This window comes from Otolemur garnettii, unplaced genomic scaffold, assembly GCF_000181295.1.
Source record: "Otolemur garnettii isolate 467f Iridium unplaced genomic scaffold, OtoGar3 scaffold00082, whole genome shotgun sequence".
Taxonomy (NCBI): Eukaryota; Metazoa; Chordata; class Mammalia; order Primates; family Galagidae; genus Otolemur; species Otolemur garnettii.
Genome location: NW_003852477.1, coordinates 4,957,064 through 4,981,692, shown reverse-complemented (window position 1 = coordinate 4,981,692; position 24,629 = coordinate 4,957,064). Strand labels below are relative to the sequence as shown.

Below are 24,629 nucleotides of genomic sequence, written 5' to 3'. Positions count from 1 at the left end.
AGGTGCCCAGTTGTTGTTTAGACCATTGTTAAATAAGTATGAGAAAGAGACACTAGAAAATCAGAATTTATATCTTGTTGGTGCCTCCACCATTAGACTGTTACTTGGGGCAGAAGCAGTGGGATTGGTCAAAGAGTGCAATGATAACACCATGAGAGCCTTCACATACGGAACCCGACAGAACTTCAAAGGTTTTGATGGTAAGCACAACTTCTTGTTTCTATCAGAATCCATTTATCAAAAAGATGTTTTTGGAAAATAGATCAGGGGTCATAGCCTTTATAAGTCAAGGGCCAAAATAGAAAATATTTTAGGTTTTGCAGACTGTATGCTCTCTGCTGCAGTTACTCAGTACTGCCATCGTAGAGCAAAAAGGCAGCTTTCGACCCATAACATGGGTGAAACCGTGGTCCAATAACACTGTGTTTAGGAAACCTTGTGGTAGGCCACATTTGGCCCACAGACTATACTTTGCCACCTCTGGAATAGATGAATACAAATTAGAAGGATGCACGTAACTTGTCTTCTAATAACATAAGGAACATTCACCAGCTATCATTTCTTTCTTGATAGCAAGAAATCTTATGATAGGAAACAAAGTAGTAGTTCAGTATCCCAGAAACCTCATTTCTGGAATTTTCTGACTCTTGCTGATTGTGGTTGGGTAATTGGTTCTGTAATGGCCCCAAAGCAGGTTCCAATAGAGGATTGGGAAAGCCCGGGTAGGTATGATACCAGCATGCAAGTTTGGCTTTGGAATGAAACTGGTCCCTTCCTGGGCTTTCAGAGTTAGAGATGTGATTAGATTTCTTCAGACTCACCGTGGGTTTTTATACCTTAGTGAATAAATGATCAAGGTGAACTTTACCTCATTTAAGAAGGTTTACCTGTCAAAAAGTGACATTTTCTTATCAGATTTTCTTTTCTCTCATTTATGAAAAGGATGTCTGACTCCAGAAGGGAATGAAATAGGCTTGAGAGATTGAAGGAGGAGAATTTGCCTTGTAGGCAAACATCTTCAGTTCTATCCCTGGTTAAAAATACTGTTTCTTTAGAATTTAATTCTGTTCATTGGTACTAAATGATATCAAGTATGTGTTGTTTGAATGTTTCTGCCATATTATATAGTAACTATTAAAATGATTTAGGAATTACATTATGTGGAGTCATAATAGAAGATTTTTATTCTTATAAAATATCTGAGCTTTATATTCTATTTAATTTACAAGTTTTATAGTTTGATTATCCCTCATATTTATTGTTTATTATTTATATCATTTCTATCATCTCTGATAATTAGAATACTGTTACTTAATTTTATTATTACTGAGAAAATAACTGGAAATTTTTGTTTTATTTTAGATAACAATGATGATTTCCTCACAATGGCAGAATGTCAATTCATTATCAAACATGAACTTGAAAATCTTAGAGCTAAAGATGAAAAAATGATCCCCGGTTACCCCCAGGCAAAATTGTATCCAGGAAAATCATTATGTAAGTCATTCTATCAGCTAGTTTTGTGAATATACATTCTAATGAAATTGTTTTCTTTTTAATAGACATAATTAGCAAATTACAGAGCTTTTTCTCTTACCGAAAAACAGAGCTTTACAGTAACACATTTTCATGAACGTGTCTTTTGTCCTTTGAGCCTCATTATATTGCACCTTTAAATCAATATATTCTATACAGTTTGCTACTGCTTAATTATCAAGGTCTCACAGCATTCAGTTAGCTTAAAATTCAGCATGAACACACATACACACACATTTTACTCTGTTAAAATTAGCAAACTTTATGCCCTAACATTGTACAATATAATGAAAATCCGTGGAGGACTATAAAAGTGGAGATACTGTCTTTTCCTGGAGCTCTTTCTATCTCCTCTGATTTCACTGAGTATGAGCACACGCGTACAAAATGACATAATACCTGAATGCACATTAGCAGTTTGCAACTGTTTAGTTTCATGTAATTTCATTTTAATGAGAATACTAGTTTGCAGAATGAAAGAGTTTTACCTTGATGCTTAATTCCCACTTTGCTTCAAACCCAGGTAGTGACAAGGCTTCAGACCATTTTTGCTGCCTAAAATATACTTTGAACATACAAGCTTCTGTGTCCCCTCATACTACCTTTCCATCTTCAGCTAAGAGGACAGATCCCCCCAAACCAGTCCATATTCACCTTTTCCCAGTTATTACCAAATACAATTTAGAGCTTCTTTACTCAGGCTAAGATCCTAAGATTACCCATTTTGTTTGGTTGGTGTATTTCTTAAGTCTCTTTTAAAATAGAATAGTTTCTCTTTTGCATTTTTCTCTCCATGACTTTGACTTGCTGAAGCGACTGGGCCATTTGTCTTATAGATTGTTGCACTTTATGGATTTTCTGATTATTTCCTTGTTCCTCTATCCTCTGTATTTCTGGTAAACTGAAAGTTTTGGGCAAGAATTCTTCATAGCTGATGCTTCATCTTCCCTTGTCTTCCTCATTTCCTTAGACAGAACGCCTTCTAAGACTTTCTTTTCTTTGCCTCTCTTAATAAACTTTCCTAACTTCCTTTCCTGTGGTGGGGATTTTGCTTTACTTTGATAGAACTTTTACAAATCTGAATTTTTCTTATACTTTGTTTCTTCTTGAATTTTGAAGTATTTTGTTAGGTTAAATTGTTTATTTTCACTTTTTTTTTTTGTTTTTTTTTGAGACAGACTCTCCCTTGTCACCCTCGGTAGAGTGCCCTGATACAGCTCACAGCAACCTCAAACTCTTAGGCTCAAGTGATTCTCTTGCCTCAGCCTCCCTAGTAGCTGAGAGTACGGGCACCCACCACAATGCCTGGTTATTTTTAGAGATGGTGTTTTGTGTTTGCTCAGGCTGATCTTGAACCCATTAGTTCAGGCAATCCACCTGCCTCAGCCTTCTAGAGGGCTGGGAACAGGCATGAGTCACTGCACCCAACTCATGAAGTAAAAAAGGTTTTCACTTTTTTATAGAAAACTTTTTTTTTTTTTAAAATACAAGAAGATGTAGCATTTATTCTAGACTATTCTGGACTGTATCAGGATGCTGAGGAAAACAGGGTTTACAGTCTATGTGGTGGACATATCAATTATTCTCTTCAATTTGCATAACATCTGGCAGAAAAATACTTCCCCCAAGCATTTTGCAATTTTCACATTTATTTTGTGTTAATTTTTTAGTTGAAAAAAATTATATATGACAGAAATTCAAACAGTACAAAAACTTAGACAATGAAATGTTGTCTTCTTCCTACCCAGTACTCCCTTAGGCCCAAGAGTTTGAGGTTGCTGTGAGCTGTGCTGCTACGGCACTCTACTAAGGGTGGCGTAATAAGACTGTCTCAAAATAAATAAATAAATAAATAAAAATACATTTTGATCATCATTCTAGATTAGGTCTAACTTTTCTAGGCCATCTAGTATTCTATTGTATGGATGTCATCATATTGATGAACATCTAATTGTTTTCTTCCAGTTTTTTCATTTTAAACAAAGTAAAAAAAAAATCCCAGAAGTGAAATTGTTAGATGAAAGGTATATGCCTCTTTCAGGGGTAGATATTGCCATATTGCCTTCTATAGTCATGCCTTCGATTAAGAAAGGGAATAATTATATTTGAACATTCAGCATGATGTTGGCTTTTGATTTTAGGTGATTTTTATCATGTTTAGAAAGTATCCTTTTCTTCTACTTTATTAAGAATTTTTGTGTATCCATAAATTTTATCAAATACTTTTCTAGCATCTATGAAGACAATTATATTTTTCATCTCTGACATTATTATTATAGTAAGTGGTATTAACATACTTTCTAATATTAAATTATTCTTGCATTTCCATGATAAACCCTACTTACTTGCGGTATATTATTTAAATTTCCTGCTGAATTTGATTTCTTACTATTTTATTTTTGCATCAATATTCCTGTGACATGAGTACTTAGATTTTTAAAAATTATATTCCTGACTCGCTCTGTCCCATGCATTGTTAATTTTATTGTTTAGTTCTTATACCCCTTGTGGCTGTTTTGTTTTCCTGATCCATCATAGCCCTAGAGATTCCTAACAACTACAGGAATCTCCTCATGTTCCTACCAATTTGCTTCTTGTATTTTCTTTTGCTTTTGTTTTATGAATTTGGTGCCTATCCTTTGGCTACATACAGATTTTGATAGATTTTCATTGTAGCTTGTACCTTTTATCATTATAAAGTATTATTCTTCATCTTGCTTAATGTTTTGTTATTAAGGTTGTTTGAATTCAGCCTTGTCTTATGTCTCTTGCTTTATTTCAGTTTGCATGTGCTAGGATGTTTTTGCCCATCATTATAAGTAAACTTGTACCTCTGTAAGCTGAACACCTAAGGGACTGTAATAGACTGGTCAACATATAGAGGCGGTCAGCATGAGGAGGATTGCTTGAGCCCAGGAGTTTGAGGTTATAGTAAGCTATAAAGACACCACTCCACTCTAGCTGGGTGACAGAGCAAGACTCTGTCTCAAGAACAGAAGAACAAAAGCAAGCTCTAAATGAAGTTTAAGATTTCTTTCTTTCTATTTTTTTCCTCTATTACTGTATGTAAATTAAGGTCTTTGTTAGAATTACTGTATGAAATCATCTGGCTTCAATGTTTGTGGATTAAGTTTTTGAACAGTTTTCTTTTAAATCATGAATGGAAATTAGTTTGTTTAGACTTTCTGTCAATACTGGGGTCAGTTTGGGTGTATTTTCTAGAAAAGTTTTTATTTTATCTAGATTTTCTTTTCTTAGTCAAGTTTCATGAATTGATTTGTGCAGATTTCTCTAAGAATCTTTTAAACTCCTGTTTTAATGGTATTTCCCCCTTGTCCAGTCTTATTTTGTTTGTGATTTTTCTGTTTTTTCTTATTTAAAATTTTTTTCTCCTTAACATACTCATATTGAGGAGATTCCTGTATCCACCATTAGGAGAGCCTGTGTGATGTGGACTCTTTCTTTAGTAGGACTCTGAATCATGTTTTCCTTCTCTTCCTTCTCCATAGGCTGTTAACTTCCAAGGACCATTACTTTCCCCCGGCACTTTCCTCTGTGTTCCCAAGTCAGCCACCTCTTGCTCTGTGAATTTTCTAAGCTCCTTAGTCCCTCCTGTTGTCAGGGCTCTGACCCATCGGGTCTCAGTCCTGTTCTGGGAACTTCCCACTCAGCGTGGGGCTGCCTCCTGAAGGAGGGCGGTGAGTCCTCGTTGGTCTTATCTGGGTTCCTACACCTTGGATCCCTCTGCCCTCCCTGTTCTTCTGTGTAACACCTTTTGGGCTTTCTCTACCATTCTGGACTTTTGCCCAGCTCTCTTCTGGTTCTCGGGTCTTTTTTGTGTGACTTACATGTTGTAGTCTCCCGTCTCTGAGTCATGCAGTGGGCATTCTCTCCTTGTTGATTTGTGTGGCTTTTAGGAGCTATCAGGAAACTTGGATGCAGGGATGCCTGCTTACCTGGAGGTACCATGATCATGCAGGTGGTTTTCCTAGGGCAAGGCTTATCCATTGCACTCTGGTTGTGCTGACCCCTGTGATCTCCCCAAATGTGGAAAACTCGGCTACATAATTTGCGGTAGTGGGGGACTGTGTTCACGCTTTCCCCTATTAAAAACAATTTAAAAATTAAGAAGAAAAAGTTAAAAACATGAATGGAGGACTCGTTATTCTTGTTGGTCTACATTTCCACCTATGAGGAAACTTGAATGCAGGGACTAGCTGTTCTTGTTTGATTATATTTCCAGTTATCTGCATGAGTCTTGCTATCAGTTACTTTGTATCAGTTCTTTTCATTGAACACGTTCTTTCAGTGTAAGGATTAGAGATTGCTGTGTTTGGGGGAAAATTTTCTTCCTTTGTCTTTGAGAAGTTATCTGGTTGTATTTGCTCTGTTCTTGTCTTAAACAAAGGGCAGTTACATACAGTAGAACCTCTGTAAGCTGATCACCTAAGGGACTATAATAAACTGGTCAACATACAGAGGCGGTCAGCATGAGGAACTAGGCCTACTGTGCTGATTGTACGTGTGGTGCATGTCCAGTCTATGAAAAGCCAGTCAACTTAAGGAGGTGGTCAGTGTAGGGAGCTGGCCACCTATGAAGGTTCTGCTGTATATGTGGCTCTTACATAGTCTCTGTAATATTTTTAAGTCTTCATTCTTACATAATTTTCTTAGGCTTATCTACCTGCCCTGTGTTTTCATTCTTTTTTGTAGTTTTTATCCTGACTTTGATATTGCTTTTTTGAGTTCTCTCCAGCTCTTAAACCTCTCCTTTGAGTTTTAATTTCAGAGAAGTGATGCTTCCTTGAATTTCTTTAACTTCATGAAGAATTTCATAGTTTTTTCTTGCTTGATGCTGTAATTTTCTACTGCTTCTTCTCTACCTTTTGTTTATGGTTTTTCTTTTTTTCCTTGTATTTTTTGCATAGCTCTATACCAGTTTCTTTGTAGTTGTTAGTTATTTTTTAGTGAACTCATGATTTTCCCAGATTGTTTTTGGAAAAAAAGGGGTACTGGAGATGTCTGACAGGGAACTGTGACAGTGAAAAGCTTAGGTTTTGTCTGGCAGTGCAGTTTCCCAAGTCTGTGGAGCCCTGTTTTTATAGGGATTTTGTTGCTTTGGGTGTCTAGTCCTGTCTCTGGCCATCCAAGACAGAGCTAGCTACCCTCTATCTTCCAGCAGGCAACTCTGTTCCAACATGGCAGACCAGCCCTTTCCCCCTCTATCCTGGCCTGTGTTGTTGGCTGTGGTGCCAGGTAGGGAGCAGACATCCCTCAGGGGTTTGCAAAGCATCCTCTTTTGCCTGCATCTGGGCAAAGGGACCGTTTCACACCCTTTACCGTGTTGGAGAACCCTACCCTCTGTCTACTTGGCCTGGATTTATAGAAGCATGAATGCTTTCCGTTTACCCTGGGCTTATTGTCAAGACCTCTTCTTAGTTTGTGGTTTTTGTTTTTAGTTTGTTTTTTCTTGCTTTCTTATTTCCTTTGCTTTTAATTTGGTATCATGAACAAGAACAGGGCAGAGATAGCTTTCTGCCACTATTCATAACCGGGAGTTCCATATTCTGTATTTGAGTGATTGTTTGATGCCATTCTTCAAAAATTTTAAATCTTTCTTAATCTCTTAGTGGGAAGGTATGTTCTCAGATGCACCTGGGTCTTGCCTCAAATAAAATACAAAGCAGACTGAGGTGCTGTCCTGGTTGCTAGTGAAAGTATTCCATTTCTTCCTGTTCATCTTCACTGATCAGCTCATCATGTGGAAATCACAGCTTCCACCTGTGAGTTTTTGTACAGATGTGGCTGGGACAGAGAAAAGAGTAAGTGTGCTCTTTCAGCAGATGGGACAATGGAGCAGCAGTTTTCCAGATGCTCCCACTTGCTTCAAAGAGAACAACTTATAGCTGAATGAAAGCCTTGAAGGAAACATGTAAATTGATTTCTCAGACTATATAGGAAGCCAGTCTGTGGTCCTGAAGCAATCAGAGAAATGACTGTCTTGCTTGCAGGATGAGGCTTTTGTAAGTAAGTATTCTTTCTTTATTTTATGTATTTTTGTTTATTTTTTTAAGACTGGTCAAGTGCAGTAGTGAGAAGAGGGGAAAGAAGAGAATGAGGAGTTCAATCTGTAACTGACTATGAACAATCGAGATAACTCACTACCTTCTGACCAGCCCACAGTGCAAATTTTAGAATTAATAAAACTTAGGGTAACTTAAATCCTAGCTTTTCATTAGGTTAATCCACGGGAGTAAATGGAAAGGCTCATTTCCCCCTTCACATATTGTGGGAGCTATTCCACGGGCAGCATCTCTGAGGATGATTGGGAGGCAAGATGTGCTGGACGTGATGGCCCTCAAGACCGTGAAAGGTGCCAGCCTTTCATGAGAAACACACTCCACATCTTATGTTCAATTTGATTTTCATTACACACATAATAATTATAAATTTGCTTGCTGTTTGCTGTAATGTTGTGTTTTGATTTGGAAAGCTTTCATTAAGTAGATAGCAAGTTGTGTCATTATAAACAAGATTCAAGACAGTTAGATGGCGCTGTGAGATGTGTATGTTAGAGCTGTTCCCTCGTTCCATCAAATGGCAAGCAACGTGGAGAACTAGAAATTGGCAGCATGTGTGTCTTAGTCGTCGAGCATTCCTCTTGGCAGTCGTTCATTTCTTGTGTCCTTATGAGAGAGGATCTCTGCATGCCCTCCAACTCTGCCTTTTCCTATTGCTTCTTAATAATCTATCATCATGCATATAACCTAATGAAAGACTTTCTTTAGAAAGAAGAGTTAAGGGATCTAAGAATTGCTTACATATTAACTGTATCCTAAAGGTTATCACTTAGTTTAGGTTAAAGCTCCGTCTCAAAATGTCTACCAGATGGTTATCCTGTTTTGATTTATGGCACCTGACATATTATGCCTTTAATGTTATATAGATATTCTTTATACAGCCTTATGGTTGTAAAAGGGTATACATGGTATCCTCAAAATATCAGTAACTAGGATAAAAGATATTCTTTTAAATATCTTTGGTATAGAAGAGTGCATAAATTAGAGTGGTTAGATACAATCTGGCCTCTAAAATCGTAAGCCAGCCTTATATGAATCATGGAGTAGATTTCAGGTAAATATCATGTAGCAGCAATATGTGTAAGAAGACCCAGATATTGATATATACAGTGTATACTGTATGTGTGTGTATACATATTGCTGGGCCCTGCAGCATACACACATGCACACTATGCTTTGATGCATATTTGGAGTTTACTGAAAACAGTACAGGAATGCAGTAACATGAAATGTGTTTGGAAAACAAGTATCCCTGAGAGCATTTCTTTTCATTAAATTTAGAGTGATCTGTTTAGTTTGAGTGCCAGAGTCAGTGAGCTGGGCACAGTAGCAGCTGTAGGGAGTGAGGGGGCCATTGCCATCATGCAAAGGCTACCTGCCTGCACTTCCTGTGGCCCCCCCTTGTGCTCCCTGTGGCAGCTCGTGTGCTTACTATCCCTCCACTGGATTGGAGGCAGCAGGGCCTGCTTCTCCCTGCAGCACAGACACTGTAAGGAGCCATGAGCAGAGAGATTTTGTTTTTACTTTTAAAGCAGACATATCACATAACCAAAGATTGGGGCAGTACTATGCTAGTATCGTTATTGCATTATCTAATTCAGAGGGTCCTACTATACACCAGGCTACTGATAGTCTCTCTTAATTAGATTTTGATGTGTTTGGCTAATTGTTCAAGGAATATAATACTCATAACCCCAGGATTTGACAAGAGCTCCTACCGCACTCTTGCAGGAAGGAATCCGGTTTAAATAGGCCCACAGGGCATCATGTTTTCCTTTGAAGGTAAGACTCCTTCCTAGTAATTATGTTCTTAGTTAACATAAGAAGGTTGAAGGATTAAAAGGAAAAAAATAAAAGCAAAACCTCTATTTTTAGAAGCTGAAACCAGAACTGGGCTTTTGGCGTTGATGGTGAGGAGAAGCCCAGTAATTTAGGACCTGCAGCTTTCTATTCTCTCTGAGTCTTCAGTTCACAGCCCTATTTTTAGAAGTATACAAGCTGGTTTTTATGTCTGCTTGGAATATCTTCTATGGTAGAATGGAATAATCTTTTAAAAAAGAACTTAGAAATAGTAAAATAGTAATTTAGAGGCTGTAAGTCAGTTCAAAGTTAAAAAACTTGACATAGTAATTGAAAAGGGTAGTAATAGAATAAATCAGCTGTGGCCTAACCCCCCGAAATAAAGGATAAGAGTCAGAATAGTTGTGTATTATTGAATTTAAGTCACGTTAACTCAAGAAAAATCCAATGAAACACTTTAGAATAAAAAAAAATGTATTTGACAGCACCAGAGGCTGATGTAACTAAATCATATGTCTTTTTACCCTAGTTACTGATATTGTGAGGATACCACCCTTTTTCAGTCATTGAGGAGGATTTCATCATACTCCTAGCTTTGAAAACCTTTCTTCTTCTATGTAACTTATGAAAATATAATTATAAGAATAACTGCATGTTAAGAATCTGTCTTTCAGATCTAGATTTTTTCCTATATTAATATCAGGTATGTCCTCTTTTTTTTCCCCTCATTTTTAAGAAGTTAGGTTTACTTTTAAATTACTCTGAAGATTTTATGATAAGGACTGGTCCTGAGATACATTGTCTCAATCTAGAATTTCTGTGCCAAAAATTTATGTTTCTCTTCCATTGCAGACATTTATTTGCTGGTCCTCACTGAGGGATTGTATGCCTGCTATTCCCATTACCTATTTTTGGTGACAGGTAGATAGGAGATAAGGGGGGTATCCTCTGAGGAGTTGAGCTGATAAACCTTAAAGAACTCAAAACCTATCAATGGATGAAAACAGCAAAGGATCCTTTCTTTGTGCGCATTTCATCTTAGACGCATATTTTCAGTAAGAGACTGTACGAGGAACTCCTGTGGAAAATACTCTGTCTCCCCAAATAAGGTACGAGTTGATTTGAGTTCTCCATTTCTACTGAACACACTTCCTCTTAAAGACCTAAAAGCACCTTTTCCCCACCATTGAGTCATTCTAAGTAATTACTACTGATGAGAGAATTTCCCATTTCCATTTAATATTGCCAGGAGATACTGTCTTTGGTAACATTAGTTTGTCTTTTCCAGATAAGTGCACAAATATTCAAACCATGCTTAGTTAAATGATGGTTGAAAGTAGAAAGTCTTAATTTGAGTTTGCTGTTTGCTGTTTGTAAATGTCAGCTTTTGTTATCAGATTAGAAGAGATGAAAATGATTGAAGATTGCTCATTATAAACAACAAGGAGAAGGACCGAACATTTTCTTACCTTTACCGTAGTGGGAGGACAGACTGAGAAAATTTGTCTAGAGACAATTTTGTAATACGTGTTCAAATTTAAAATATATATGCCTTGGACCCAGTAAATCTCCTTCTAAGTATATGGAAATGATAGACAAGTGAGAAAAGGTGTTTGTATAAGAATTTTTAGCATTATTTAGAATAGCAGAAAGAAATAAACATACGAATTTCTAATTTCAATAGATCAAAATGATTTTTTGATGTATGGGTGAATTGTATAATGGTGAAGTCAGGGCTTGTAGTGTACCTGTCGCTCAAACAGTATACACTGTCCCCAGTAGGTAATTTTTGATCCTTCACCTCCACTTCTACTCTCTAAACTTCTGAGTCTTTAGTGTTCATTATAGAACTCTGTATGATCATGTGTACCTATTGCTCAGCTCCAACTTATGAGTACATGTGCAATTTGTTTTTCTGTTCTGAGCTTCCCTTGGGATAATGGCTTCTAGTTCCATCCAAGTTGCTGTGAAAAACATTATTTGATTCCTTTTAATGGCTGAATAGTACTCCATAGAGAGAGAGAGAGAGAGTGTGTGTGTGTGTGTGTATGTGTGTGCATGTTTATACACCATGTTTTCTTTATCCATTCATCAGTTGGTGGGCACTTGGTTGATTTCATATCTTCGCTTTTGTGAATTGTGCTGTGCCAACATGAGCGCATATGTCTTTTTTTAATATAGTGATGATTCTTCCTTTGGGTATAGTGGGATTGCTGAATTGAATGGCAGGTCTACTTTTAGTTCTTTGAGGAATCTCCATAGTGTTTTTCATAGAGGTCCTACTAATTTACATTCCCATCAGCAGTAAGCATTCTCTTTTTACTGCATCTGCCCTAGCATCTATTATTTTTTAACTTTAAAGTAATGGCTGTTCTTCTAGGTGAAAGATTGTATCTCATTGTGGTTTTAACTTGCACTTCCTGATGATTAGTGATGTGGAACATTTTTCATATGTCTGTTGGCCATTTATATATCTTCTTTTGAAAAAAAATGTTTATTTCTGTAGGCTACTTTTTAATGGGGCTATTTGTTTTTTCCTTGCCAATTTATTTGAGTCCCTTGTGAATTCTGGAGGTGTAGTTTGCAGATATAGTCTCCCATTCTGTAGGTTGTCTATTTACTCTATTGGTTATTTTTTTGCTGTGCAGAAACTTTTTAGCTTATTGAGTTCCATTTATTTATTTTTGGTTTTGTTGTATTTGCTTTTGGGGTCTTAGTCATACATTCTTTGCCTAGACCAATGTCTGGAAGAGTTTTTATGAAGTTTTTGCCTAGAACTTTTATGGTGTCACATCTTACATTTAAGTCTTTAATCCATTTGAGTTAATTTTTGAGTATGGTAAGAGGTGGGATCCAGTTTCATTCTTCTGCATGTGGCTTTCCAATTGGGAAACAAATATTTTTTGATAGAGGATTAGTTAAATTATAGTATTTCATGCAAGGGAATATTATGACACTGTTAAAAGGACATTCATGCTGTAGTATTTGTATTGGCATTGAAAATATTCATTATATGCTCGTACATGAGAAAACATTATAGAACAATGTGGTTTGTGTAAAATGGTTTTGTTCTTATTTTTGAAGTATGCATTTATGGATGTGTATTTTGAAGTCTGGTTATACACTACATTGCTTTTACAGTGGTTATTTTTGAGAGAAGGGAAAAAATAACAGGAGTTTCTCATATTCTAATTTGTATACTTCTGTATGGCTTAAAATTTTTTATCAACTTGTATTGATCTCATTCTAAAAGAAAATAGCAAAGATATTTACATGCTAGAAAACAAAAGAATATACATGCTTAGAATAAGCAGTATGACCTTGACCTTTGTGTAGTACTCCTTTGTGGACTGTCCTCGTAGTATTTGCAGAAGTGTATCGTGAGTGTCTCCAATCCATTTTATGTAGTCTGGCACATTTTCCCTGTGCAGTGAGAAGATTGCTCACGTCTGGCATTGTGGTTCAGGTGTTTCCACTGCATGATAATGAAGCTCTGAAGAAGCTTGAGGACACCTGGTACACTCGGTTTACCTTGAAGTATCAGCCCATAGGTATGTATCAATACTTGTTCTCTTACAGAGGAGGAAGACCTTTAATGAAAAGTTACCATCCAGCTGTGGGGTCATCTGCCTGGGGCAGATATTTAATGCTCTGCTACACGGTGCTCACCAGATGCATGTGGGATGAGTTAGATGACTTATTTATTTATTTTTTTTAACTTTCTAATACTATTCAAGATCAGCTGAATTACAGGCTTTCACTAAATTTCACCAACAAAACAGGTAATTCAGAGTAGCTTTCATGAATAAGTGTCAAAGTTAGAATAAAAATATTTTATAACAATTTAGTTTGCTTGTGACTATTTTGCATTTGAAAATTTCCGTGTCTGAAGAGCCAGTTATTTAGAGTGGGCCAAGCTGTGCTCATCCTTAGGGCAGACTAGCAGGCCCAAATAATTATCTTATGCATATTACTGGATCTCTGTCTTCCTCTGAATATAGCTATAAGAATAAATACTAACTTATTTGGTATGTGTTGAACATTGAAGTTATGTCAGGATGGGTGTTCAGATTTTTTTGTTTGGTTATGTTTTGTAAGCATCAGTATTCCATTTAATGTGGAAGCAGCATTAAGCAGCATTATTATCATCATATTTTTCTTTCAGGGACATGTTTATTTTGATTTCATTTAAGAGAATCCTTCTGAAATAATTTTCTTTCAAATTCCATTTCTGAAAACAACTTAAAATGTTATAATAATAAGCAAAAATGATTTCTAAGATCACACTTTTAAATTTTATTTTGAATTTTTTTCTTATATTCTCTGAAAGAAAAAGTTTTGCTTTTGATAATTCCAGGTCATATTAGCATCATTTTATGTTCGACTTATAACACCTTTTTACTTTGTAAATTTGTATAGTGTCTCTAGGATTTATAAGGTGACAGTATCTCTTAGCTAGTTCTTAGTAAGGGAAGAAGTCAGTTGATGGGGAAGGCTGGGCATAGGTGGTATGGGCTTGAGGCTTCTAGAGTTGCTAGGACTGGTCATGCTAGTTGGGGACCAGACAAATCTTGAGCTTCCCCAAGATTGAAAGGGAGAGATCATCTGCTTTGGAGCTCAGCACCATGAATACCTTTTTTTTTTTTTTTTTTTTTAAATTGTTAGGATATTCTTTGACCTTTGATTCAGATTTGTAGTGACCTTATCCTACCTACTGTTTTCGTTTGCTCCTGAGTTAACTAGAATATTTAAGGATAGGAGATAATCACTTATCCCAGTTCATCCTAACCTACCTTCATAGACTTGATCACATTGTCTTAAAATATGTATATGTACCTTTTAACTAAGTGTGATTATTTCTTAAATAATGGCCTGCTGCCATACTTCCTCCCAGCTCACATCCCACCCTCCTCCCAGTGCAGGACGCTCTTACAACCTAGGCATCCCCCTTGTGGGTTGGTTAGCTGGTGTTGAGTTCACAGAATATTAGCAGTAATGCTGTTTGGATCTTTTTCTGCCCAGTGTTTATGTGAAGGTATAGGTCAGGGGTCCTCAAACTGTTTAAACAGTGGGCTAGTTCACTGTCCCTCAGACCATTGGAGGGCTGGACTGCGGGCCCCAGGATGAGTCGGCTGCTAAGTAGGATAGACAGTGGCAGCAAAAACACCCGGTGGGCCGGATAAATGTCCTAGGCCGGCTGCATGTGGCCCACGGGCCGTAGTTTGAGGATGCCTGGGTAGATATGTTCCTTGGCTGTGCTGGACGTTAATTTGTATTATCCTATTTTGTACTCGCTCAAGCGAGTCTCCTGCCTCCGCCTCCCAAGTAGCTGGGACCACAGGCGCCCGCCACAACGCCCTGCTATTTTTTGGTTGCAGCCATCATTGTTGTTTGGCGGGCCCGGGCTGGGGATTCGAACCCGCCACCCTAGGTGTATGTGGCTGGCGCCCTAGCCACTTGAGCCACAGGCGCCGAGCCAATAATTTTTCTTTTGTATTGAAAAATTTGCCATGACACATTGATGAAAGTTTATATCTTTGGGTAGGGAGAGCAAGATATTATGGATTGGGAGTCTTCTTTGTAAAGAACATTTGTAACTGTAATACTAAAGTGGGGAGCATAAATTATTGATAAACCTCCAAATTAAAATGATTCAATGGCCATGGCTGAACTTAAATCAGGACCTCGAGTATTCTGCATGAGCATCAAGATGAGTTCTCTGAGAAGAAGATATCCACCAGGTGAGGGAGTAAAAGGGAATCAGAGCCAGGGCATCTGGCAGAGCAGCCCCAGCAGCTCCTTGGCCCTAAGCTTTGAGAAATGTGGGCTTGTCAAACAGAAAAGCATGGTCTTTGTACTGCATGGAAGATGGGCTTACCACCACATACTGATTGGGAAACGAGGGTACTGAATAATCCCCACTGAACCAAAAAGTGAATAAGCTTATTTGAAATGATTCTAGAAAGTCTTCAGTATCCTGTACTTAAGTTTTTCCTTCCCTTCTGCTGTAGACAATATTCGTGGCTACTTCGGGGAAACCATCGCTCTTTACTTTGGCTTTTTGGAATACTTCACCTTTGCCTTAATCCCCATGGCCATCATTGGGTTACCTTACTACTTGTTTGCGTGGGAAGACTATGACAAGTATGTGATCTTTGCCTCGTTCAACTTGATCTGGTCCACGGTGATCTTGGAAGTGTGGAAGCGTGGCTGTGCCAACATGAGCTACCGGTGGGGGACCCTGGTCATGAAGAGGCAGTTTGAGGAGCCGAGGCCGGGATTTCATGGCGTCCTGGGCATCAATTCCGTCACTGGCAGGGAGGAACCTCTCTACCCCAGCTACAAGAGACAGTTGCGCATTTACCTGGTTTCTCTGCCGTTTGTGTGCCTCTGTCTCTATTTCTCTCTTTATGTCATGATGATTTACTTTGATTTGGAGATCTGGGCCTTGCATCTACATGAGAACAGCGGGTCTGAGTGGACCAGCATCTTGTTGTATGTGCCCAGCATCATCTATGCCATCGTGATTGAGATCATGAACCGTCTCTATCGATATGCTGCTGAGTTTTTAACCTCCTGGGGTAAGACTTGCTGCTTTGTATTCCTGTCTTATTTGCCTGTAAGAGATATTGCTTAGATCATAGGATCCATATAGCTGCTACCTGTGAAGATAGATAAGAAAGATGTTGCTCTGAGCTCTTTTTGGAGACATAGGAAAAGTTCATCAGCCTTGTGAACCCTGATCTTCGTATCATGGTTATCACAGCTCTCATTTATTCAATGGTAATTACTATGTTCTGGATGTCCTTCCCACAATATCTTATTTTCACCTCCTCAGAAAACCAAGAAATGGAAAGTATTTCACCATTTTATGGGTAAAGGTACTGACACTTCAGAAGGTTCAGATAGCAAAAGTAGATCTAGGCTAATTCAGAATCTATCTGTCTAAAACCTGTACTCCTAATACTGTAACTGTGTTTTATGCTGAGGGTGAAATAGATTAAAATTATGTTCATGACACTTGGCCCAATGAGCTATGACTGGTAACATAAAACTGCTGGTCTAGTGGGTATGGGGCACTGAAGACTGCCACTGAGCCCAGCGAAGGCAGGTGCCAATGGATGCATCCATGGTTATAAGTTAAAAGGGTCTTGATAGGCTGTTCACTATTTATTTATTCATTCAAACAAATATGCTATATTATTCCCTAGGAAGGAGCTTAGGTCTTAACTTCATGGACTGTAAAGATGTTTTCAATTATTTTTGTTAGTTATAGAACAACAACATCTGTTGTTTATTGAGTGCTTTCCTTGTGTTGATCCTAAGGTTAAGGTTTTATATTATTTATGATCCTGAGAGTGACTCTGGGAGGAGGGTGGTCAGCCCTGTTTTGGAAGTGAGAAGGCTGGGTTTCAGGAGGCTAGGTAACTTACCCAAGGTCAGGCAGTGGCCAAATGGCTGAGTTGATATCTGTCCTTCTAACGCTGCCTGTCTGTATAAGATGACTGTCCTCCCCAGAATCTTCCTTTTTGTCACTTTTGTCACTTGGGATCTCTGTAGTGTCACTTTTTCCAGATGGGGATGGAAATTTTAGTTTCCCTTCAAGTTAATCCTTGTAAGCCACATACACAGAAACCTTTACTTATTGGCCTCTTCTTATAGGTTATTAACAGTTTTTACTGTTAATATTTTTTTGGGTGGCTATCTGTGGGATCATTTGCCAGCACTTCCCAAATTTCTTTGTAGCAGTAATATTTCAAAAATAATTTCAGACTATAATGCTATTGCAGTACCGTGAAAAATGTGTCCTGGCTTGATGTTCTTGGTGGGAAGGAACAGCGTGACTGACAGCCTAGCACATTTAGCTCCAGGGTCAGACGCGTCTGTCCTCAGCACAGGTCCCACTTTATCTCATGACAGTGCTCCCATATTGTTTTCTTACTGAGAGAAATTACTTCATTTTGTTTTCATATTTTAGAGAATCATAGATTGGAATCTGCCTATCAGAATCACCTAATTCTGAAAGTTTTAGTGGTAAGTACAATGTTTATGTACAAGTCCATTTTGATTATGAAATCGATGCATACATATTACATGCAATATTTAAAAGCATATATATATATATATATAAAGAGTTGCTTCTAATTTAAGATATCAGTTAATATATTTTGTGTTAATAGGCAAGGGCTGATTAATAAATATATTTATTGATACAGCTGTGGTCAGTAGTCTTATTACAGATGTGGTGTAGGACTTCAAAATATACAAATTAGTCTTATAGCCTATTCCCAGTTAAAAAACTGATCACTTCATAGGCAGGCTTCTGTTCTTTCGATGATTTCTTTGAATGTTTTCCTGTATAACAATCCTTCTGCAGTTTGTTTAGTGGTAGAACATTAACATTTTTAAAAAAATTTTATTAAAGAAATTTCCAGAGTCAGAAAGTTCCCAGCATGTTTTGATGAACAGGAGGAAACAGAGAGAGAGAAAGCATTGTGTAGCTGTTTGTGTAAAAGTTCACACATTATGGTCATTTCCACCATTTTTGTAAATAATAAAGAAGTACCTACCGGTTTGAAAGCACTTCATTTATCAGGAGGTTACCTCAGTCACCCACAGCAAAACTGAGAATCAAGACAGAACTGTCAACTGGAATTGATTTAACGCAGTTCATGTACTTAGCTCCCCAGAGAGGGAACAGGCCTTCACTTAGAGTCTTTGTTCCATCTGTAGCAACCATTCTAAAATGTTTACCTGTCTGGTTTTTAGTTCATAAAAGATCAGAAACCACCATCATGAGGGTGTTTAGAATTCTGAAAGTAGGTAAACTTAGAGAAGGACAGGTAAGGAAAGAGAAAACCTCTCATAAATAGATGAGAATCCAACAGTCTGGCTATTAGCCAGAGTGGCCATACATATCTAAAAAGGCTCTGAAGGCCTCATTCACACTGTGAAATGACTGATACTTAAAATGTTGTTGAATCAGTAAGGAAGTTATGTTTTATGTTCTGTGTAAGAAAGCAGGGGAACATGTAATGGATTTAGAAGGTTTTCAAAAAGATTATTATGTGGGGCTTTTGCCCTCAGAGATAAAAACACTCTATTTGTCTTAAAGAATTCAGTTATTTGTGAGGCTGTATTATTCCTTGACAATGCAGATATGGTGTCAAGTAACTACCTTGTAAAAGTACCCTTAAATTCGAGTCTGTTCTTCTCTGTCGTGCTACTTTGATCTGTCCCATCCTTTTTAATTTTATGGGACAGCATTTCTCAGTTTTTTTGCTCTTCACCTTCTACCCTAACTTGGCACCCCCCGTCCTGTGGCCACCGTTGACTTTCCTGGTCACTCTCTAGAGTGACTCCCCATCTCCTTATTGGCTAAGTGTTCCCTTTTGTACAATAGCAGCCTCCTTCTCAGAAAGTGATACTTATCATGGAGGAAGTAGCCAGCAGGGGGCTGGGAGGCAGAAAGGAAACCCATTAGTGTGGGCTGGGGAGTTAGCTGTGGGTTCTTAAGCAGGGAGACTACTTGAAGAAATGACACATTTTGTGGCAGGACAACCCCCCGACTGGCACGGTTGTGTACCTGGTAGGACAGAGGAGTTCATGCCCATGGTGACAAAGATGCTTCCCAGGCTGGCCTAGTTGTTATGGCTATCCGTCTACCTTGCTGTCTCTCTGCGACACAGGAGAGTCTCAGGTCCATGGGTATAAAGAAGCTTCTTGTATTGGGATCCTTCTGGCAGGGTCCCCTTTGCCAGTGCCACCCTGCTGCCCCACTTGCTCCTGGTGGGGGAGGAAATGTCCACGGGTGCAAAGAAGATTCCAGGGCTGGGCTGCATGTTCTGATGAGGTCTTCCTCACCAGTGTTCCCAGGGGCAGAGGAGTCTCAGGTCTGGCAAGGGAGGAGCACACTTCCCTGGGAATCTCACTGTTAGTGGGGAGTCCCACTTGAATCCCTCTTGCCAGTTCTGTTGGGCTCCCCTGATTATGACAGGACTCTTATTTGAATGGAGAAGGACTGAGCCTACCTGGATTGCTAGGTTAGGGCTGGGAACTGCTGGGCCTTGGTCCCCTTCTTCTGATGGTTGGAGGGAACTTAAGATGTGCTGGTACCATGAGGTTCCCTCGGCCCTGGGAACCCAAACCAGTTTATCTTCCTTTTAGCACCTTTCAGCATTCTCCCTTGGTTGACTCTTGCATTTGTAGTAATAATAAAGTACTGTAAAGCAGCATTTAACATTGTTATCTTTTTTTTCTTTTTGGGCAGTTCAACTTTCTAAATTGCTTTGCCTCCCTCTTCTACATTGCCTTTGTCCTGAAGGATATGAAGCTTTTGCGCCAGGTAAGTGTGAATAACAGGAAAGCATTCTGTTTTTAGGCCTGAGAGGTGGTTTCCTATATTCAGCTACTATAATTGTCCTCAAATTATTATTTTTACAAGTCTTTTAAATTTTGTATATTTCTGAGCCCAACTCTTAATAGAAAACCATTAGCAATTGCAGTGTATTTAAAAAGAAATTAGTTGAACCCAACTAACTTGTAAAATTAATCATACAGGGCAGTAAACTTAATTAAATAGTTCACCTCAAAACTTGTCAAAGTAATTCTAACACCAAAAAATGTAGTATTCATTAATTGAACTTTTTGTGTGTCTCAGGGTTGGGGGAGTGATTGGTTTAAAATTTAATTTTTAAATTAATAAGTTGTTAAACTTTAGAGACCAGAAGATCCTATGCTATGCTGTACTTTTTTTCTGAAATATATAAGGACATCTGGCATTTGCTTTGGTGCATTGCCATTTCTGGATCACATAATACCAGGTAATGATAAATTGAGCATAAATTACTGGTTTCTAAATTCTCATTCTTATACTTGAGCCAGTTATCAATAAAGAGCTATTCCATCCTGGTTGAAATGTTCCAAGATTGTTCGTGAACAGTGTCTCAAAGCCTGGATTTCTTAATGGTTATGTGAGAGCTTGGGATAATTTCTTTAGGAAATTAAAACATTTATATGATCAGAGAAGATTAAAATATTTTGAGGTTATGGTTCTAACAGCTTACATAAAAGTAAAATTAAATATTCTGCTCTTAAAAACTCTACTAGAGGCCGGATGTGGTGGCTCATGTCTCTAATCCTAGCACTCTGGGAGGCCAAGGCAGGTGGATTACCTGAGCTTGAGTGAGACCCCCATCTCTAAAAATAGCTGAGCCTTGTAGCAGGGGCCTGTAGTCCCAGCTACTTGGGAGGCTGAGGCAAGAGAATCACTTGAGCCCAAGAGTTTGAGGTTGCTGTGAGTTGTGACACTACCGTGTTCTGCTGAGGGCCACAAAAGTGAGACTCCATCTCAAAAAACAAACAAACAAAAACTCTACTAGATATATTGCTACTTCTTAAAAACTTTTTGAAAATTGAGAAAGTTCGGAATAACACATCTGGAACTGATAAAATGCATGTATGTACCCTCTCTGGTCTCATGAATTAGTTTATCAGGGCATGACTTCTCCTTTCTGACTCTGGGACCCAGTTTTCCTTTATTTAGCAGAAGACAGAATAATGGAGGAGGGCTCTTTGAAAGTGAATTGTAATACCAGCAAAGGTGATGTGTCATGGAAACACTCATATCCATCTGGGGAAAGTGGAATTGATGCGACATTTTTGGAAACCAGCTCACTTGACAGTTTTGCCAAGAACCTTCTCTATTGAGTCTTCAGAGATGGGGTGAAAGTTCATGTTACATAGATACTCAAGCAGCAGCATTTATAATAATGAAATGTGGGAGTAATACTTAATTCAGCAGTAGTGTGTATGGGCCAAGTAAAAATGAATTTTTAATGACATGGGAAAGTGCTCACAATATATTAAGTGAAAAAAGCAATATATAAAGTTCTTTACAGATAGGATAATTATAGTTTTATTTTTACAAATGATTGGAAAAAAATAATCCCAAGATGTAACAGTGGTTTTGTCATGGTTATAGAATTATGGATGGTCTTTTTTTCCTATTTTTATGGGTACACATAATATTTGTTACATGAACAGAATGTGTAATGATCAAGTCCGGGTATTTTGGGGTGTCCATCGCTGCAAGTATTTACCATTTGTATCCACTAAGAATATTTTAAGTCCTCTCTTCTAGCTATTTTGAAATATACAATACATTATTGTTAACTATAGTCACCCTACTCTGCCATCAAACATTAGAATTTATTCCTTTTACCTACTGACCAACCTCTCTATAGCTTCTTCCCTTAACACCCTTCTGAGTCTCTGGCAACAATAATATTCTATTTTCTACCTTTATGAGATCAACTGTTTTAGTTTTCACATAATGAGAGAGAATGTGAGATGTTTATCTTTCTGTGCCTGGCTTATTTCACTTAACATAACTTAACACCACTCAACATGGACCTCCAGTTACTTCCATGTTGTTGAAACTACAAGATTTCGTTCTTATGGAGAAATAGCATTCCATTGTGTATATATACCATGTTTTCTTTATCTGTTCATCCATTGATGGACACTTAGCTTGATTCCGTATCTTTGCTATTATGAGCAGTGCTGCGGTAAACATGGGGTATAGTCCCTTTGATACACTGATTTCTTTTCCTTTGGATAAATACCAAGTAGTGAGATTGCTGAATCATAAAATAGTTTGAATTTTAGTTTTTTTTTGAGAAATCACTGTACGGTTTTCCATAATGATTGTTCTAATTCATGTTCCTCTCAACAGTATATAGGAGTCTCTGAATCCTACCAGCATCTGTTATTTTTTGTCTTTTTAGTAACAGCCATTCTAGCTGGGGTGAGATGAATCTCGTTGTGGTTTTGGTTCACTGATGATTAGTGATGTTGAGCATTTTTTCATATACCTCTTGGGTGTTGTGTGGGCTTTTTGGGAAATGTCTGTTCATGTTCTTTGCTCACATTTTAGAGACATTATGGGGCTTTTTTGCTATTGAGTTGCTTGAGTTCCTTATATTTTCTGGAATTTAGTCCTTTGTTGGATGAATAATTTGTAAATATTTGCTCTCATTCAACAGGCTCAGCACCTGTATCATCAGTGGCTAGGGCGCCAACTACATACACCAGAGTTGGCAGGTTTGAACCAAGCCCGGGCCTGCCAAACAGCAATGACAACTACAACCAAAAAATGGCTGGGCATTGTGGCGGGTGCCTGTAGTGCCAGCTATTTGGGAGGCTGAGGCAAGAGAATCATGTAAGCCTAAGAGTTCGAGGTTTCTTTGAGCAGTGACACCATGGCACTGTACCAAGGGTGACATAATGAGGCTCTGTCTCAACAAAAGAAAAAATTTTTTTTGTTAACCAAACTACTGTTTTTCAAAGTTGGCAACATCATTCAGATTCATATATTGCAGTCAGGGTGAGATGACAAAGAATGTAGTTTCAAGTTAATTGATTTTCCTACTGATTCTCAACTGGTTTATTTCTTATTTTAATCTAATTTGTATTATAACTTTATTTGTATTTTTATCTAAGTCCTTCTTATGAAAAAGCATAAATTAAAAGTACTATCCTAACCCCTGGCTTTTCTAATACTAGTTTTTAGAATATAGTAGTATATTATTTATTGAGGATTCCATTTTATTTGCATAATTTTATACATGCTATGGTTTTATTAAGCTACATTGCCAAATATGATTTATGTGTTCCTCTTTAGAGCCTGGCCACTCTCCTGATTACCTCCCAGATCCTTAACCAAATTGTGGAATCTCTTCTTCCTTATTGGCTCCAAAGGAAGCATGGTGTGCAGGTAAAGAGGAAGCTTCAAGCTTTAAAGGCAGACGTTGATGCTACGTTATATGAACAAGTCATCCTGGAAAAAGAGATGGGAACTTATATGGTAAGTTGGAATGCTGGTGAATTAAACATTTACTGAAAGCAACTAACAGTCAGGTACTGATTTCAGCAAATATTATGCACACTCATTATCTCAGATGTGACTATTTTATAAGTGCTTTCCAGCCAGCTTTCTCACCATGCACCACTTTAAAGTTTCAAAGATGGAACTATCCATTCAAAGGCTCCTGTCTTGACTCTGGAGTTATGCCTAATAACACCAAAGGCTCAATTTGAAGAATTCTTTGATGGCTCTGTGGAAAAGGGGTTAGGAACGGTTGCTCTGGAGATGACGGTGCAAGGGAGCAGTGGTCCCTGGAGACACAGCACCTCTGCTTGCTGCTGGTGCTTCCAGCTGTAGAAAATGATTGCTTAAGCAAAAGAGTGAGGCCCATTGCTGAAAAATGGAATGCCAATCTAGAGATTAATTTTTATATAATAGTGCTATTGTGTAAATATAAAACTGTTCTTTTAAGGCAGAGAATTTCTGGTTATTTTAGGAACGACAAGCAGCTCATTAGAGGTTTGGTATTTGTAATATTTGAAAGATAGCTCAGAAAAGCTCACTGTGTGTTCGTTCAACAGACGTTTCATGCACTTCGACTGCATTCACTGTCTTTGGGAGGTGTGTGTGGCTCACATTTGCTTCAGGCCATTGTTTCCTACCTCCCGTGGCTACCCTCTTGGTGCAGTATTCTTGGGGAGACAGATACTTTAGTGGTTCATTCAGTGAGAACCCACTGTTGTTAAACTTTCCTAGTTTCATTTTTCATCTTGAATGAATTTGTCTCCTCATTATTGAGTTTCTTGGCTGAATTTCATAGTTTTTCTCATATGTTGAATAATTTTATATATAATAGTTTCTATGTTCATCTTGAGTAGGAGTTTGCCCTCGTTTCCTCTCTACTTATTTCTGTCTTATATTTTGCAGTTGCCCCCACTAAACTTCTAAGTCCATAGTCCAAAACTAGGTATTTGCAGCCCAGAGCTCCCATCTTGTGGCAGCAGGAAGCATTTTGTAGATCTAGTCACAGAACTAGGAGGTGGCATGCTCTTGAGATAAGCAGTAGCTCCTGGGCTGCAATTATAACTTTTTTCAGACCTTCTTCAGGGACAGAGGACCTTTGTCCCAGTCCCTCATTTTGCCCTGTCAAACTTTGTTGTAGTTGCACTCCAGGGGAGGGGGTGTTCTAGGCAACAGATCCAAGCCTCCTTGGATGGTCAGTGGACTTAGAGCCTGGCCCTGTTCTGGTTTACCATCTTGAGTTTTGTCCATATCTCATGTATTGCAGCTGGTTTTTGTTTGTTTGTTTGTTTGTTTTGGGGTGGGAATATGTCTTTTTTTTTTTT

The 24,629-nt window shown here is 38.1% G+C and overlaps 1 protein-coding gene and 1 non-coding gene across 2 annotated transcripts in view; both read left to right on the top strand.

Annotated features, from left to right (window-relative positions):
- The window catches only part of ANO10 (anoctamin 10), a 199,701-nt gene that overhangs the window by 6,017 nt on the left and 169,055 nt on the right, over positions 1-24,629 (top strand). The window contains exons 2-8 of the mRNA XM_012808038.2: positions 3-200; positions 1,363-1,497; positions 12,848-12,967; positions 15,428-15,997; positions 17,395-17,450; positions 19,687-19,761; positions 23,101-23,283. Coding sequence (XP_012663492.1) covers positions 3-200; positions 1,363-1,497; positions 12,848-12,967; positions 15,428-15,997; positions 17,395-17,450; positions 19,687-19,761; positions 23,101-23,283 — 1,337 coding nt within the window. The remainder of the gene's footprint in view (positions 1-2; positions 201-1,362; positions 1,498-12,847; positions 12,968-15,427; positions 15,998-17,394; positions 17,451-19,686; positions 19,762-23,100; positions 23,284-24,629) is intronic.
- Positions 5,485-5,642, top strand: LOC111726844. The gene has a single exon (XR_002774531.1). It is a non-coding gene; the product is annotated as a U1 spliceosomal RNA (small nuclear RNA).